This window comes from Pundamilia nyererei, unplaced genomic scaffold, assembly GCF_000239375.1.
Source record: "Pundamilia nyererei isolate P.nyererei 1_Seehausen unplaced genomic scaffold, PunNye1.0 scaffold00115, whole genome shotgun sequence".
Lineage (NCBI taxonomy): Eukaryota > Metazoa > Chordata > Actinopteri > Cichliformes > Cichlidae > Pundamilia > Pundamilia nyererei.
The window spans coordinates 1,600,916-1,615,977 of NW_005187516.1; the positions used below are offsets into that span (position 1 = coordinate 1,600,916).

The 15,062-nt window shown below is 41.0% G+C and overlaps 2 protein-coding genes across 5 annotated transcripts in view; one reads left to right on the forward strand and one right to left on the reverse strand.

The window, feature by feature from the left end:
- The window catches only part of LOC102192916 (abl interactor 1-like), a 22,612-nt gene extending 8,006 nt beyond the window's left edge, over positions 1 to 14,606 (forward strand). The window contains exons 3-11 of one of the 4 annotated variants that reach the window (XM_005741972.2): positions 523 to 699; positions 4,226 to 4,240; positions 4,719 to 4,822; positions 5,059 to 5,199; positions 5,898 to 5,998; positions 6,404 to 6,619; positions 8,151 to 8,240; positions 11,792 to 11,977; positions 12,060 to 14,606. In XM_005741972.2, the coding sequence (XP_005742029.1) occupies positions 523 to 699; positions 4,226 to 4,240; positions 4,719 to 4,822; positions 5,059 to 5,199; positions 5,898 to 5,998; positions 6,404 to 6,619; positions 8,151 to 8,240; positions 11,792 to 11,977; positions 12,060 to 12,235 (1,206 nt within the window). In that variant the 3' untranslated portion in view covers positions 12,236 to 14,606. The remainder of the gene's footprint in view (positions 1 to 522; positions 700 to 4,225; positions 4,241 to 4,718; positions 4,823 to 5,058; positions 5,200 to 5,897; positions 5,999 to 6,403; positions 6,620 to 8,150; positions 8,241 to 11,791; positions 11,978 to 12,059) is intronic. The other 3 variants (XM_005741976.2, XM_005741973.2, XM_013913118.1) reach the window with 3 other exon arrangements.
- LOC102192622 (amyloid beta A4 precursor protein-binding family B member 1-interacting protein-like) overlaps positions 14,476 to 15,062 on the reverse strand; it is a 14,833-nt gene continuing 14,246 nt past the window's right edge. Inside the window, exon 13 of the mRNA XM_005741971.1 lies at positions 14,476 to 14,999. Coding sequence (XP_005742028.1) covers positions 14,869 to 14,999 — 131 coding nt within the window. The 3' untranslated portion in view covers positions 14,476 to 14,868. The remainder of the gene's footprint in view (positions 15,000 to 15,062) is intronic.

Sequence of the window (15,062 nt, forward strand, 5' to 3'; positions counted from 1 at the left end):
CTACACTTTGCAGCTTTTGAATGCTGGTTGAAACTGTATTAAGCAATAGAAGCTGGTGATGGTGTAACAGTTTTAAATATAGATTACTCTGTGCACAGTAGCCAAAAAATTGGTTGTGAACAGCGCACACAACAGAGCTAGAAGCTGTCAAATAACAGTAGTTCTCGCGTATTTCATTTACACATATTCTCTTTGAAAATCAGCTTCAAATTAAGTGTAATTGTATTCAATTAAATTGTTGTCAACAACAGTTTTCACTGCAGTGCAGTATGATGGCTCAGAAGTTAAAACGAGCCTTCGCTTTGGGCGAAGGTTGGTGGTTTGATCGCCAGCTCATCCACTTGTTGATGTGTACTTGGGCACATCAACATAATTTCATCATAGTATAAATAAATATGAAAGAATAAAAGCACATGGTTTTAGCGTTCAGTTACGTGCCGTATCACCTCCCTACATTAAAAGCAAATTTACAGGCCCACCTTAGAAAACAGGAAGTGACCATATTATATTTTCCTCAAACAGACCGTGGACATCCATAAGGAGAAGGTGGCCCGCCGAGAAATCGGCATCCTGACCACAAACAAAAACACCTCTCGTACCCACAAGATCATCGCTCCGGGCAACATGGAGCGGCCGGTGCGCTACATTCGAAAGCCTATCGACTACACGCTGCTGGATGATGTAGGACACGGCGTCAAGGTAAGGAAAATATTCTTCATTGTGTTAAAATAAAAGCCTTCTAACAAGGAGTAAGAGTAAAGTCGTCTCTGCACTATTCCACCATAATTACTACCAAACTGTTGCATCTGTCCATTACTTTGATAAATTGCCGTGTTTTCTCCCAGTAATCAATTTTGCCAGAGAGGAACACACATACTTAGTCAAGTTTACACCTGGTACTTGCATGTGAGCATCCTCACTGTCTGCATTCATAATTCATTCACACACTCCCACCCAGGCTGCGAGCTGATCAATACGCTGGCCTTTTAGTTGATTAAGCACGGAAACACTTCAGCCCATCCAAGAATAGCTGCACAGGCAAGAGTTTTTCATGCCCGGTAACAATTACCCAAGCTGCTAGTTATTAATCGACTGTGTGTGTGTTTTTGAGGGAACTATCATAGCCAAGTGTTACTCACACCATCACACTCTCTTCAAATTGTAAAAAAAAAGTAAAAATCTTTCAGTCTTTCTTCCGCCTCATTCTTCAGTTTTTTTATTCTCTCTCCCCATGATCCATCCTCTCCTCGCCCCTCTCTTCCTCTATTTCACAAGACTGTGTGTCTGTGCTTGTGTCAGCGTGCACACACAGTTATACGCACTGATTGCTTGTGTCATAAATTTCCATAGTGCGTGTGTGTCAGTTGGCCTCTGTATCCCTTTCCCCTGGTCTGTCTCTGTTGAGATAGTGGCTGTCCGCTGATTTTCAAACATCCGCTGATTCAAATTCAAAAGCTAGTGTTTCCTCCTTTGAGAGCTGGCTCACACTGAGACGGATTTGGCATGGCCCACTATGCAAATTGAGCATCATTCAGGAATGATAGAAATGACAGATCTCTGCAGAAATCAGCACATTGTAGATGCAAGAAAATCTGCAATCTTTTCTTTTTTTGTCCATCTGGAAATCTGCAAAAGGAAACAGCAGTTCGTGCTTCTAAGACACGAGTCTACATTTGGATGAGCATTATGAATGTAATGAAGTTGACTTATTTTAAATAGGTTTAGATAATCAGTTTGGGCTTGTGAAATGCATTTTTGGATTCAAAGCTCTCTGGCTGCTGGCTCCTTTTTAATTCTCTTCCTGGCTACTTGTGTATGTATGTAAAGGCGCTTATGAATGTGCATTTGTGCAAACGAGAATGTATACAGTTTGTTTCTCATGCACACATATATAAATCTGTGAACTGCTCAAAAAGCTCGACCCAAGAGACAGCATCCCAGACATTTTTCAATATGTGTGGCCCGACTAAATATCTGCACACCTGAATGTGCCATAGGTGTGTCAGAGAAAGACTTGCACACATCATTTTGCTGTACATGTATTAAACTACAATCAGGTGTTTGTGAAATATAACAGCAAGCAAGTCAGTGTGCGAGAGTTAGATTTAATTTTTTGGTGGGATTTTATTTGGTGACTGCTGAAGTTTCAAAGTTAATTGACATTTTCTTAACGGGTTAAGCAGGGAAACATTATCCAGGTTAGTTTTCTTCTTATATTTGACTTATGCTTAGTCACTGTGTCACTATTATTGTACTATAAGAATGAATGTGATTGGATATCAAGAAAGGATATCAAGATTTTAATGGTACCACTGCTCCTAGCAGTATGCTGTTGCTCATGGCACCTTGTCGCTATATTTAGATTTAGACTTCAAAATAAAGTGACAGTAGCTCATTAGAAAAGAAGGAAAATGGCCTTGACTTTGTTTGTATCTCCAACTCCAATCACTGATAAAAGACACTGCTCACTAATTTTTTTTCTATGAAGTCAGAAAAATCATTATTGCAGATTTCTTTGAGATATTGTGATATAATTTCGACCCCTATTCACTACTGTTACAGCCGCCACATAGAAATACACTATATTCAGAGGTATATTAATGCAGGTGTGGGGGTATGTTTGTAATTTTGCTTTCCTGCATTTATGAGTCTGGGCTGTGTTCCTGCCGTGCTGGGAAATATTAGCAGCTTATTAGCGCTCTATCCTCACAGCCCATTTCCTCTTGGCTGAGGTGGATTCCCTCAAGCTTTAGAGGAGCACTCATCCACCCCCATCCCTTTTCTCCCCCACGTCCAGGGGAATTTATCCACGGATAGATGGGAAATCAGTCTCGAACTTGGAAAGACCCATTCATGCATGTGTGGACGACTGTGTTCAACCCCTCACCGTAATGGCTTTTTTTTTTGGCATTTTCTGGCAGTTACCATGGTGATAGGTTTAGCCACATTACAGCCACTCAGAGACTCTGTTGTTATTTATGACCTCACACCACTTTACTACCCAATTTTTTATTTTCCTGGTACGACACTTAAAGCATGTAGCTCAGCCGCTCCTCGTTATTCATAGTGACTAGACACTAAAGTGACTCTTATCCTGATTACAGTCTGTAACACAGATCCAGATACAGACATAGAGGGAACAAAACAAAACATAAACAGTGTTTCCATGTCCTTTTTTTTTCAAATGTTTGTGTACAAAGTGGACCAAAAGGAAGCGAGCTCTTCCTCTGTGTTGGTTAAAACCTAAATTGGTTTATTTGGTGTGACTTCTACTGCAGGCAGGTGTTCAAGTGAACATAGGAGTAACTGACATTAAAGGCTAGCAATAATAATATATAATAATCAGATAAACATTAAATGTATTAATGTTTAAAGTTGCCTTTTTCCTCAGTTTTATAGTATTATAAATTGAACCTCCTGACCCAGTATGAACCTTCCAGATCCCTCAGGTCATCTGGATCCGGTCTTTTATCAGTTCCCAGAGTCAGAATCAGACACGGAGAAGCTGCATTCAGCTTTTATGCTCCTTATATCTGGAACAAACTCCCAGAAAGCCTCAGATCAGCTGAAACACTCAGTTTATTTAAATCCAGGTTGAAGACTCACCTGTTCTCAGCTGCATTTGAATAAAGCACCAAATCCACACTTTTAAGCTTAAATTTCAAAACTTACATTTAACTACTGATTTTATCTACTGTTCTGATTTTATCTGTTTTGATTTTATATACTGTTTTGTTTGTTTGTTAATTAGTTAGTTAGTTTGCTTGTTTTAATCAATTTTAAATCATGCTTTTAATTTGTTTTTGTTTCTAATGTCTCTGTAAAGCACTTTGAATCACCTTGTTGTTGAATTGTGCTATACAAATAAACTTGCCTTGCCTTGGCTTGTAATGAAGTATAGTTTGAACAGTATTAAAATTGTAATTATAGATTCAGTGTGATGAGCAGTCTGTGACCTGGAAAATTAGTAGCACACACACGGTAGTGGTTCACAGTCTTTCCCACATAAAAGTATTTGTGGATTGTGAAATGGTCTAAATACACTCAACTGTATTCATGTGAAAAGCCTTACTTCACACTTGCTCTGAACACACCAATACACTCCCTTCCTTTTTTCTTCTTGATTCTCTGTCAGCATCATGTAGTGTGGGTACAAAGTTACTGTTACCAGTCTTTAACCAATGAGCTTGTTTTTTGTCTTCTCTTTCTGCCTGCTTGCACTCAGTGGCTTAAGGCCAAGGTAAGAGATGCTTGTGTTTCTCCTCTTATTGTCCATAAATTGATGTTCAGAGCCACATTATCAAGGTGCACATGAAGCCATGAAACATGTCTTTCTACCTTTGAGACGCATAGAAGGATGTGCACCTTTAATCAGTTACACATTTTTTTACAGTAAGAAACTAATCGGATTTGGTGCAAAGGCAGTCCAATAAAGCAGGATCGGTGTATATATAATAAGATATTTCATGTGTATGTTGTATAATTAGATTTACAATCTCTTCATCCATCTATTACTATTAATCATACACTCTTTATGTAAGACAATAGACACCTTCATACTGGTGCTTTGTGTTTTCTCCATTCATACAGTACAGGTGAACCTCATCCGAGTTTGCTTGTTCATCATCGTTGAAATGACTCCTGAGAGTCAGGTTCATTGGTAGGAAAATCGCTACGTTACAGAAAAACAGGCTTTTAACTTGCTCTTTTTTGTCTAGCAACATGGGAACAATGCGGCGGGACGAGGGGGGACCCTTTCAAGGACCAACCCACCTTCACAGAAGCCTCCAAGCCCTCCCATGGCTGGTCGTGGTACCCTTGGGTAAGAACCTACAGTTTAACTTGCGTGGTGTAAGAGGTTGTGGTCCCATCTGGTCTCTGTTAAACTGGGGCTTCCTGCCAAACCAATGAAACACACAGTAGGTTATGAATGCAGAGATATATTTTAGCAAACAGTTCAAATGTTTAAAGTTTCCCTATTATTTATTTTATTCTATTACTTTCATGAAACTGAAAACAAACTCTACTTTCCTCTTTCCTGTGTTCACCTGACTCCAGACGTAACACTCCCTACAAAACACTGGAGCCTGTGAAGCCCCCAGTGGTGCCAAATGACTACATGACGAGCCCGGCCCGACTCGGGAGCCAGCACAGCCCCGCACGCACAGCGTCTCTCAATCAGAGACCCAGGACACACAGGTAGCACAGATCCATTTAAACTTTGTTTTCGATTGCTGTTTACCACGTTACAGCTGAACTACAGGTAAATGGGGCACAAATGTTAAGTATATGCATTTAAACCACTTGAGAGGAGTGAAATAAGCCGATGGAAGCAATAATGTAAAGAAATGACCAGAGCATTTAAAATGTGTTAGATAAAGTGGGACATGCTGCAGTTTGTTTTCTGTAGGAATGGGGAGCTTGTAACTTTTTTCAGTGAGACTGACGAGGCCCTCTAACCTGGTGCAGATATGAAGACAATGTGAAAGGGCTGATTAGTGTTTTCTTATTTAAAAACTTTCCTGACACTAGGGAAACACCAGTGTTTTTTCAAATTGAAATGTCTGGTTACAAAAAAAAGTAAAAAATTATTAGTAAAATAGGAATCAGCAGATAAGACTTTTAAAAAATGAGATATTTACATTTCTTTATTAATTCCTTCAGTCTGTGTTTTTGACCTTTGGATCTCTTCCTTTTTTTCTACATAAACGTCTCTTCTACGTGCGCCGCAACTTTTTCGCTAAATCGATATTGGTTGCCATAGTGATGGGCACATTGTTGCAGACAGAGTGACATATGAGAGACTAATGATAGGATGTCAAACTTTGTTATGTAATTAAGTTTGTCTCACACATTTCTACTGATTGCCACGAACTCTCCCCTTGCTCTCCGTGCAGTGGCAGCAGTGGTGGCAGTGGTGGGAGGGAGAACAGTGGAGGCAGTGGAGTCGGTGTCCCTCTAGCAGTTCCCACACCCTCTCCTCCCAGTATGGGGCAAGGTGAGTTCCCAGCGCTGCTGTGTCTCCTCGTCTCCTGCATGTGACTCTAAACTGAGCAAAGTTTTGCTTTAAATCTGGAATAGAAGTTGGGATAGATTTTTTTTTGTTTTTTTAGAAAACTGACAGGATGTAGATTTACTCTTGTGTATTCTGTCACATTATAATAATGGAAAAAGTGCCGCAGGCATATAGCCTTACTGAAAATGTATTGTTCATAACCATGTTTTTGACCTTTTGCTCAAACCAGTATTAAATATATAGTAAAGAAACTGCTATGCAGGAAAATTCTGACCAAGGCAAGAAGGAAATCTGGGACACTGGGCACAGAGAGAGCAAGTGTAGTGGTGTGTTCAATAAAGTAAATTGAATATAAATGCTGCTCACACCGGCTCTCCTCTCTTGTAGTGGCCCCATCGTCGGCCTCTGTGCCCCAGGGCCCCGGCTTGGGTCCCATCCCCATGTCCCAGTTTGGCACCATCTCCCGCCAGATCTCCCGTCACAACTCTTCCACCACCTCCTCAGCCTCCATGGTGTCGGCCACTGGCACGTATCGCCGCGCACCCTCCGTCTCCTCCCAGCAGCCCCATCTTAACGGAGGCCCAACATACACTCAGAACCCAGGTAATGTCAAAGGACTCCTGAAGCACTTGGTGTTTAGAGATAATCTGCACAAATAGGTTTGGGAGCAAGAAGTTCACATCCTGTCCTAATATAATGAAATACGCATTTAGAATTTGGCCACTCATACTTCTGCGTTTGGTCCTCTTCGTCTAACAGCTATGCGGGCTAGCCTTTTCAGGGGCTAATGAAAATGAATGATGAACTGTGATTACAGAAGTCGGGGTTGTTGAATCCTCCCCACCTCTGCCCTGCTACGCGGAGTGTTACATTAGCTTTTCTAATTGAGTTATGACATTATTATTTTAGTCAGCTGGAGGAAGGTTCTTGTTCAGGGAGACCGGTGAGCAGGCAGAAGGCATTTCAGGGTAGAAAATGCTCGCAGCTGCAAGACGAGGGAAAACCCAGGACATAATGCATATTTTCTGTCAAATGAGGAGAATTTATTTTGGCAGGCTTCTCTCTGAGCCATTCTCCTCTAATGGCTCCTCTCAAAGGACAAACTGTCTTTCTTGGCACAGAATACAGAAGGAGGAGGCTGTCTGTCTTGTCGAGAAGCGAGAGAGAGACAATGACACTGAGCCTGGTTAGCCACAGGCTTTAACTGAGACATTGCATAATCTTGATGATGTCTGCTGTGTAGTTGTTATAATTTTATGAAGCTAAAAGGTACGTTTGGACACGTGGTGGATGTTACAGAGGTTTAACAGCACAAAAAGCTGTTTCATTACACGATGGAGCTCATTGATCTCACAGGGTGTAGCTGTGGATAGATGTGAAAGCGCGATGGAATATTAGGACATTACTTCAGCGAGGTTACAGACGCCCTCTCGATACATGTGATTTATGAGTCAGACCTGGCATGCCTGTGTGTGACATCATGTCTTTGAGTGAGGACAGCTGTGTTTTTCTGTTTGTCTGTAGGGTTAATCTTACGATGAGACAGTGCAGCAAAAAGATGGATTTTTAAGGGGAATGTATGCAGGTTATGTTGGTACAGGTTTTTTTAAGTGAAGGGTGTAGGTGAGCCAAAATGCTGAACTGCATCCAAAAATACTGCTCTAGTGAGATTCCTGCAAATTCTTTGAGAAGCCGTATCTGTCTTCCTGAAGCGTTATCTTACAGCTGTAGCTGTCATGTTTCTGGGTCTGCGTCGTGCTTTGCAGTTCTTTCACCGCGTTGAAAACGCTGCAGCTTTTGCGTTTGATTTTTAAAACAGATGCTGATGAGGTAGATTCTCAGGCTGAGATTAGATGAAGGCCTGTTCGGCCCAGCTTGAAAAACGCAGCACAAAAGAACACTGATTGGAAGTTTTCAAACGAGTTGCTCAGCAATGCTTTGTGTGCTATTTTTGCTTGCTCACAAGCTTTTTGTCGTCTCCCCTCCCCTCTTTTACATGCTCAATTTGGATTTTCTCTTCTCTGTGATGCCCTTTTGCTCTTTTTTCTGTGTCTTCTGTCTTTCTTCCTGTCCAAACACCTCCGTTGCTCTCTGTCTCTCGGCTGCTCCTTCTGCCTGATTGTTGTGGCTCCAGTGTCTGTGGCTCCTCCGCCTCCTCCTCCTGTGGTCCAGCTGACCCCACAGATCCCCCTGACCGGCTTCGTGGCCAGAATGCAGGAGAGCAGTAAGTAGTAGAAAGCAGACAGAAACATACACTTATGTGGTATACCTGCATGTACCGTTAAAGTTAGAAATGTAGACTGAACAAACACAGCCATGTGCAAAAGTCACAGGTATGAACCTCAGCATGCACAAAATTTACGCAACGTCACCAGTGCACTAGACAGGGCTCTGAGTAGGGCTGAACGATATATCGCATTTGCGATAATATCGCGACATGATCAAGTGCAATTTTCTAACCGCAAAGGCTGCGATTATACTCTGGACATGTCCAAATTCATGGGCTGCATCCTCCTGAGGCCGCATTTGTAGACCGATTACGTCACAGCGACGCGCCGAAGGCTGTCCAAATTACTACCATATCCCAGAATTCATAGCGCGGCCCAGCCAAACTCCAGTTTCCAGCAATGGCGGCCGCTACTAAGTTTTAAAATTACTCATACTAATCTTTCTGGGTCACAAAATAAACTTTTAACATATTTTCAGGCGAGAAAGTAGTTGTGTAAACATCAAATATCTGCTCGGTTTATCAAGATATCCCATATTTGCAAAAGTGCTTCGACGTTTTCAGAGGCGTCTGCTACCCTCCGGCTAGCTCGACAGCTAGCCGGAAGCTCGAGGATTACTGATGCGGCCGAGAACGGCACAACTCCCGGCACATCATTTTCAGATCACCGCGGAGTTTCGCTGCTCGGGTTAAACGTAATATATAAGTCACTTAGACAACCTAAAAACGTTATTGTTGGGCTTTTTTCAGTGTTTTGTTTGTTCGTGAGTAAATCGGTTTGGCTGAGATTAAAGTTATTAGATTAGATCAAATAAAACTTTATTAATCCCCCGGGTGGGTTCCTCCTTGGTTTTCACACAGCTGACTAAACGTCAAACAGAAAACTTATTAAACAGAAGTATGAGACAGTCGAGAATTTACACCAGTGTCTGGTTATATTTTAGATAGCAAGAAGCAGACGGCCGAGTTTATTAAACTCCACCGAGACAGCGGTGACGCTAATCAGAACTAGACCGTCCAATTTCACGCCTTTAAATTTTAAAGGCGTGTTTGTGTGTGTGTTTATACAATTGCTATTATGTTTGCACTTTATGTGTAATGTTACTGACTGCAGAGATCAGTAAGATGTGTGCATTTTTTATTTATTAGTTTTATTTATTTAATATTATTTTTTAATTGAATGACTGTCTAGTAGTTCACAGATGTCGAAAAACTGAGTGTGGTAAAGCCACTGATTTTTTTTATTTATATTTCTGCAATCTGCACATTGTACTGACTTTCATTTTAATGTTTACACCAGGGTTCCTTGTCAGCACTTTATGCTCAGATGTTTGTAAGCTAAAAATAAACTATTGTGTATGTTCAAATATACTGTTGTGATTGAAGAAGTTAAATAAAAATGTCAGTCATCAATTCATGCATCACCTCATGTCATCATAACAGAGGTCTGTCTTCCAGGAAAGAACAGTTTAAAATTAATGTAATATAGTATTGGCCATACTATATGATGTATTGCTTGTCTTTGTTTAATAATACGGAAGACAAAAATAATCGCATATCGCATCGCAATCGCAATATTGGGGCAAAAAATCGCAATTAGATTATTTTCCATAATCGTTCAGCCCTAGCTCTGAGCACATTTCAGGACCCACACACTGCTACACTCACACTACCTTATCGCGCTGGATGCATGGCTGAGGGTGGAGCACCCTCAGATGTCTGTCTGTTGCCATGGTGATAGATCACTGAAAGCTCTCAGTCCACTGAGGAGAGAAAATGTGACCCGCTGCTGCATCCTGATTCACCAGCCGCTTGTCTGCAAAGACGCAGAGATCAAACTATCTGTGTCTCCCTAGTTCAATGAACCGAAGAACAGTTCTGCATGAGTCATGGAACGACATGAACAATGGAGTTAGTGTGTGTAGTTTGCACTTTTTAAACTGGCCTTAAACTAATAATTATTGCTAAATCAGCTGGTGGCTTTTCTCTTGTTTTTCTGGTGCACAGGAAGCGGCACGTTTTATATTTCCACCACCAGCAACAGGGATTAATGTGCATGTGGAAGAAGAGCTGATTGGTTAGTCTGAACACTAATCACTTTGACTAAACAAAGAAAAGGTCTGCTGCTAAAAAGAGGTCACCTCACAGAAAATACTGATGTTTAACGAGCGAGTTCTCGTGAGAAAATGCCACAAAGAGAAGCACTTTAATACTAGGAAAAAAACAAGTGCAAGGGACCAGTACAAGTGCCTTTTAATGTTTTTTTAATGGGAATGGTCTTGCTCTGTCTTTGCCTGAAGTATATTGCGTTACTAAAAGCCTAATGTATGTGGTGTTTATACAAGGGGAAATAAAACCAAAGTCAGCTATTGTTTTATAGCGAAGCGTTTTCAGCTGTTAACAGCTCCAAAGTGAGCTGTTGGACCTGTTGTAAAAAAGGTTATGCAGGCAGATTGGAGAGTTGCATTAATTTCAGTCCCCTGTGCCAGTTCTTTAATTCAAGAGCAAGCTTATGAATTAGATCAGATGTGCAGTTTCTCTTTAATCACTGGGCTCGAGACTACAAAGCTGCAGGGAGACCTGCTCCAAGAGGACTCTCGTAGCACGAGAACTTATTTGGTTAAAAGACTGAAAAAAGTCGGGGCTTTCAAAATCACACCAGTCCACCCATTTTATCGCGTCGTATTCTTGTGAAGTATGCACTTGAGAAGTGCCGCTGTTCACTTCTCACTGGACGAATTTAAAAATGCAAATCATACAGTGTTACAGTACGTGTGTGGTTGCATAACACAGCTACTAAATGAATCCTGTCATTTAAAGAAAGAAGAAAACACATTCAGGTGTGATTAAGCGCCACCGTTACTTAAACAACTACAGGATAAACTGAAGAACATGGCTGGTAGTTGTAGTACTAGAAGCATTAATAAATAGAAAGACTGCAACGGCTACTGAGGACAACTGTGTCCAGGAAAGTTCAGCATCCTCTGAGAGATTTCACGTTTACAGAAGTGATACAGAGTGACTGTTTTATAATGTTAACTGAATATTTCGGGAACTGTAAACAGCCACTTGTAGTGCAGAAGATGTATTGATGTTTCACTGATAGGAATTTATAATAATAATAAATGATTAGTAAGTAAATGAGTGCCACGGGGACTTGGATCAGTGCTAGTATTAACTGATGCTGCAGGATCAGTGTCCAATTAAAAACTAAAGGGACCCACAGCTGCCCTCTAGTGAGCAGTTAAATCACTGAACATTTAATGTGTGTACACAGTTAGAAGACTTGGAATGATTTAGATCATAGTTGCTTGATAATTATATATGTTAAAATAAATATAAGAAACGGTGCATGGTGCACACTAGTCTCTCTGACCTGACCAGGCCCTAACAGTAACATGTTGAAAAAATATATAGGATTTTGAAAGGTGAACACTATCACAGTGCAAGAGAACATTTTGAAATATCCCCAGATGAGAGATCTGAACACACTCCTTCCTCATTATTTCTTTAATGCCTTATCACCTCTGCTTCCTGCCGTGCTTTAGTAACAGACAGCCCAGCCCCACCTCCTCCACCTCCCCCAGAGGACATTGGTGTCTTTGAAGAGCCAGCTCCCCCTCCTCCGCCTCCACCTGTAGACTACGAGGAAGAGGAGGCCGCAGTGGTTCACTACAACGATCCCTATGCTGATGGAGACCCCCAGTGGGCTCCCAAGAATTACTTAGAGAAAGGTTAGTACCCCGAGTTAATCATTGTATTTAGACTTTCACCAGTGCAATGAGCCATTTTACAGTTTTTTTTCATTTTCCACAGTTGTGGCCATTTACGACTACTCCAAGGACAAGGAGGACGAGCTGTCCTTCATGGAAGGGGCCATCATCTACATAATCAAGAAGAACGACGATGGCTGGTTCGAAGGCGTCTGCAACGGCGTCACTGGACTCTTCCCTGGAAACTATGTTGAGTCGATCATGCACTATGCTGACTAAAGAAAACAAACAAAAAACCCCACACGTGATGGCGCTGCAGAGGTAATCCGTGAAGATGTACAGACGTATGCGGCGCAGCGATAGCAGTTCATACAGTTTGGAATGAAGTGCCATGGTGAATTAATAAGTAGTTTTCTTCTTTTGTGGGGAGAGGAAAGGGTTTGATCTGCCCTATTAAAAAAATAAATACATAAATAAGATGCCGCTCAAAGTAGGAGGGTGTTGAAGCTTTGCAAGGCCTGTGTCTGGAAGTAAAGGCCTTTTTTTTTTTCCACCACTGTCACATGGTAGGGCTCATCAAACAGCAACATTTTGCCTCACGACAAAATGACGTACATCAATAACAACTTCAGTGGATACAGAGTAAATCTAGATGTAGTGTTGCTTTTTCCGAGTATGCAGTAGATCCAGAAAGTGACGCACTGCTACAGTTTTACCGAGATAGTGTAACCACTTTACGGTAAAGTGCTGCACACTTTTTCCTTCTCGTTTATTTGTACTGTAGACCATCAGACCAGCTCTTTCCTTCCTTTTGAAAAACAACGATCTTACATTATCAGAGACCTGAAAAGGACAAACGAACGTCATCAAGTGCATTAGGACACAGCTGAATGTGCCGTTGACGTCCAAATCACACAAGGTGTTTAAAAAATATATTAAGGAGGATAATGGCCAGATGGAGCTGTGTATTCAGTATGCTCTCTGCTGTTAAAAAAGGGGTGGGGGGTTGAAGTGAGTGTATAGACTGATCGCAAAAAAAAGAAAAGAGTTTCTTCTTTCTGATGGAGTCTCTTTCTGTTCTCTAACTTGTATATAAACTGTAATGTGAGAAGCTGCCAGTACAGTACATTTGTCAGTGTGTTTCACCAGTGTTTCCATCAGCGTCAGTGGGTGGGGGGAAGGGCGTGGTGCCAAGAGTGGATGTTTTGAGAATTTTTTACTTTACTTTTTACTTTATTTTTACTTGAAAATTAATTTTATTCATCACCCACAGTGCCATTTTAACGTGATTCAGGCAAAGTGGTTGTGTACAGGCATTTATTTTTCTACGTTAGGTCACAACTATATCGTCTTGATCGCCATCACTGTATTTGTCGATGCTGTCCAGCTACTGTAGCAGAGCGCTCACGTGCTTGCTGCTTCGTGACGCGAAGCAGAGGAAGGACTAAGTCGTGTGGCTTTCTTGTTTTTTTTTTTCATGTTGTTTCCATTGTGCACTGATTAGTTAGCGGTAACTGTGATGACTTTTATTTCCATCATGGCTTTTATCACAAACACAAGCGTTGCCATCTCCAAAGTATCAACTAACCTTTAGGCTTTGTTTGTTCTTTCAGTGGTTGCTGGTGCGGTGCTTTACATTGGTGCTTAATAACCATAATCACCAACCCAAACAACCTCAAGTCCAAGACTCCTCCCACACAGAAATGTAACAAAGGACTTTTAGTGTCGTTATCGATCGTTTTGATTGTAATCCTCGGCCACTTTTGTGTTTGTAGTGAATGTAGGTGACTCGGCGATGGTGATGTGCTTCAGCTGGAGTCGCTTTATGTCTTTTTGTCCGTTCTGTGCTACACACGAATGACACCCGCTACCTGCAGTGAAGGAAGGAATCTCAATCTTTAGGTCTTAAAAGTTCCGATTTGTCCTACGAAATGAGATGCCTGTTCTGGCGGAGTGATTGTTGGTGCAAACTCGCTCTCAAATATCATTCAATATAATGCCTGTCTCAGAATATATGTTTGTAACAAGTCATATGAACATAATCACGTGTACTTTAGAATAATAGGGGCATTCAACTTTTATTTTGAAAGGGAACATTTTCAAGGTTTTTAGGCAGAATATGACTCATTCATATCGACAGTATTCATAAAGCATGGAAGTATCTAAACGTCATTACAGTGAATGATTCGCCACTACATCCCTTTCTTGATTGTATTTATTCCATCATGAGGTCATTTTGTTTTGTGAGGACTTTTTCTACCTGATGTATTTCTAGCTCTGCATTCAGCTTCTTTTTATGTGTGAGACTGCTGAGGAAGGATTCGATAGCAGTTTTATGTAAATGATTTATTTATACTTACTTTTTTCATAGAGTAATCATGAGACAACCACCGATGTGCAAAACTTTGTAATGTTTACCACTTAACGTCTCTAGCATTTCAGGGCATCACAGGTCAAGGCGCCTTTCTTTGATGTGCGTTTTCTTATGATCATTTGTGGAAATGAAAAGAAAAACAAAAAAACATCCGAAACTTTAATGTTCATTGGAGCAGAATGCGATATTTGTCTTCTCCTCTCAGTTTGTACATAGGATGTGTTCATTGAAATTTATGTACAGCCTTTTTTGTAATAAACAGCTCGATGAAACAAATGACAGCACTGTGAGTTTTGTGCCAATGAGCTGTCTCAAAAGATGAAAACAATCTGCAGCATACTGTAAACATGCTGTCTACTGTATGTTTGTGCCCCCAAATAAAAACCACAAATAAATATAGATTTGTGAATAAATAACTTTCAAAACATGCGCTTATATCTTACCACTGCTATGTGTTTATGTGTAACTGCAGCCTTATTTTAGGAGAAACTGGCTAAATCGAGGCTATCTGAGATTAATTCGCGATGTACACAAAGTCTCAAAAGGATGTACGTTCTGGAGGGGGAGGAGGGATGAAGTCGGGTGGTGGCTCATATTCGTAGTCTTCAGTATGGTTTGCGGTTTTGGGTGCTGATAGACCCGCCTCAGGGGTGTGACCACTGGATTTTTCTGTAAAGACACATAAGAATGAAATTAAGAAGTCTTGAGTTTCAGATTCAAATATTCAGGACT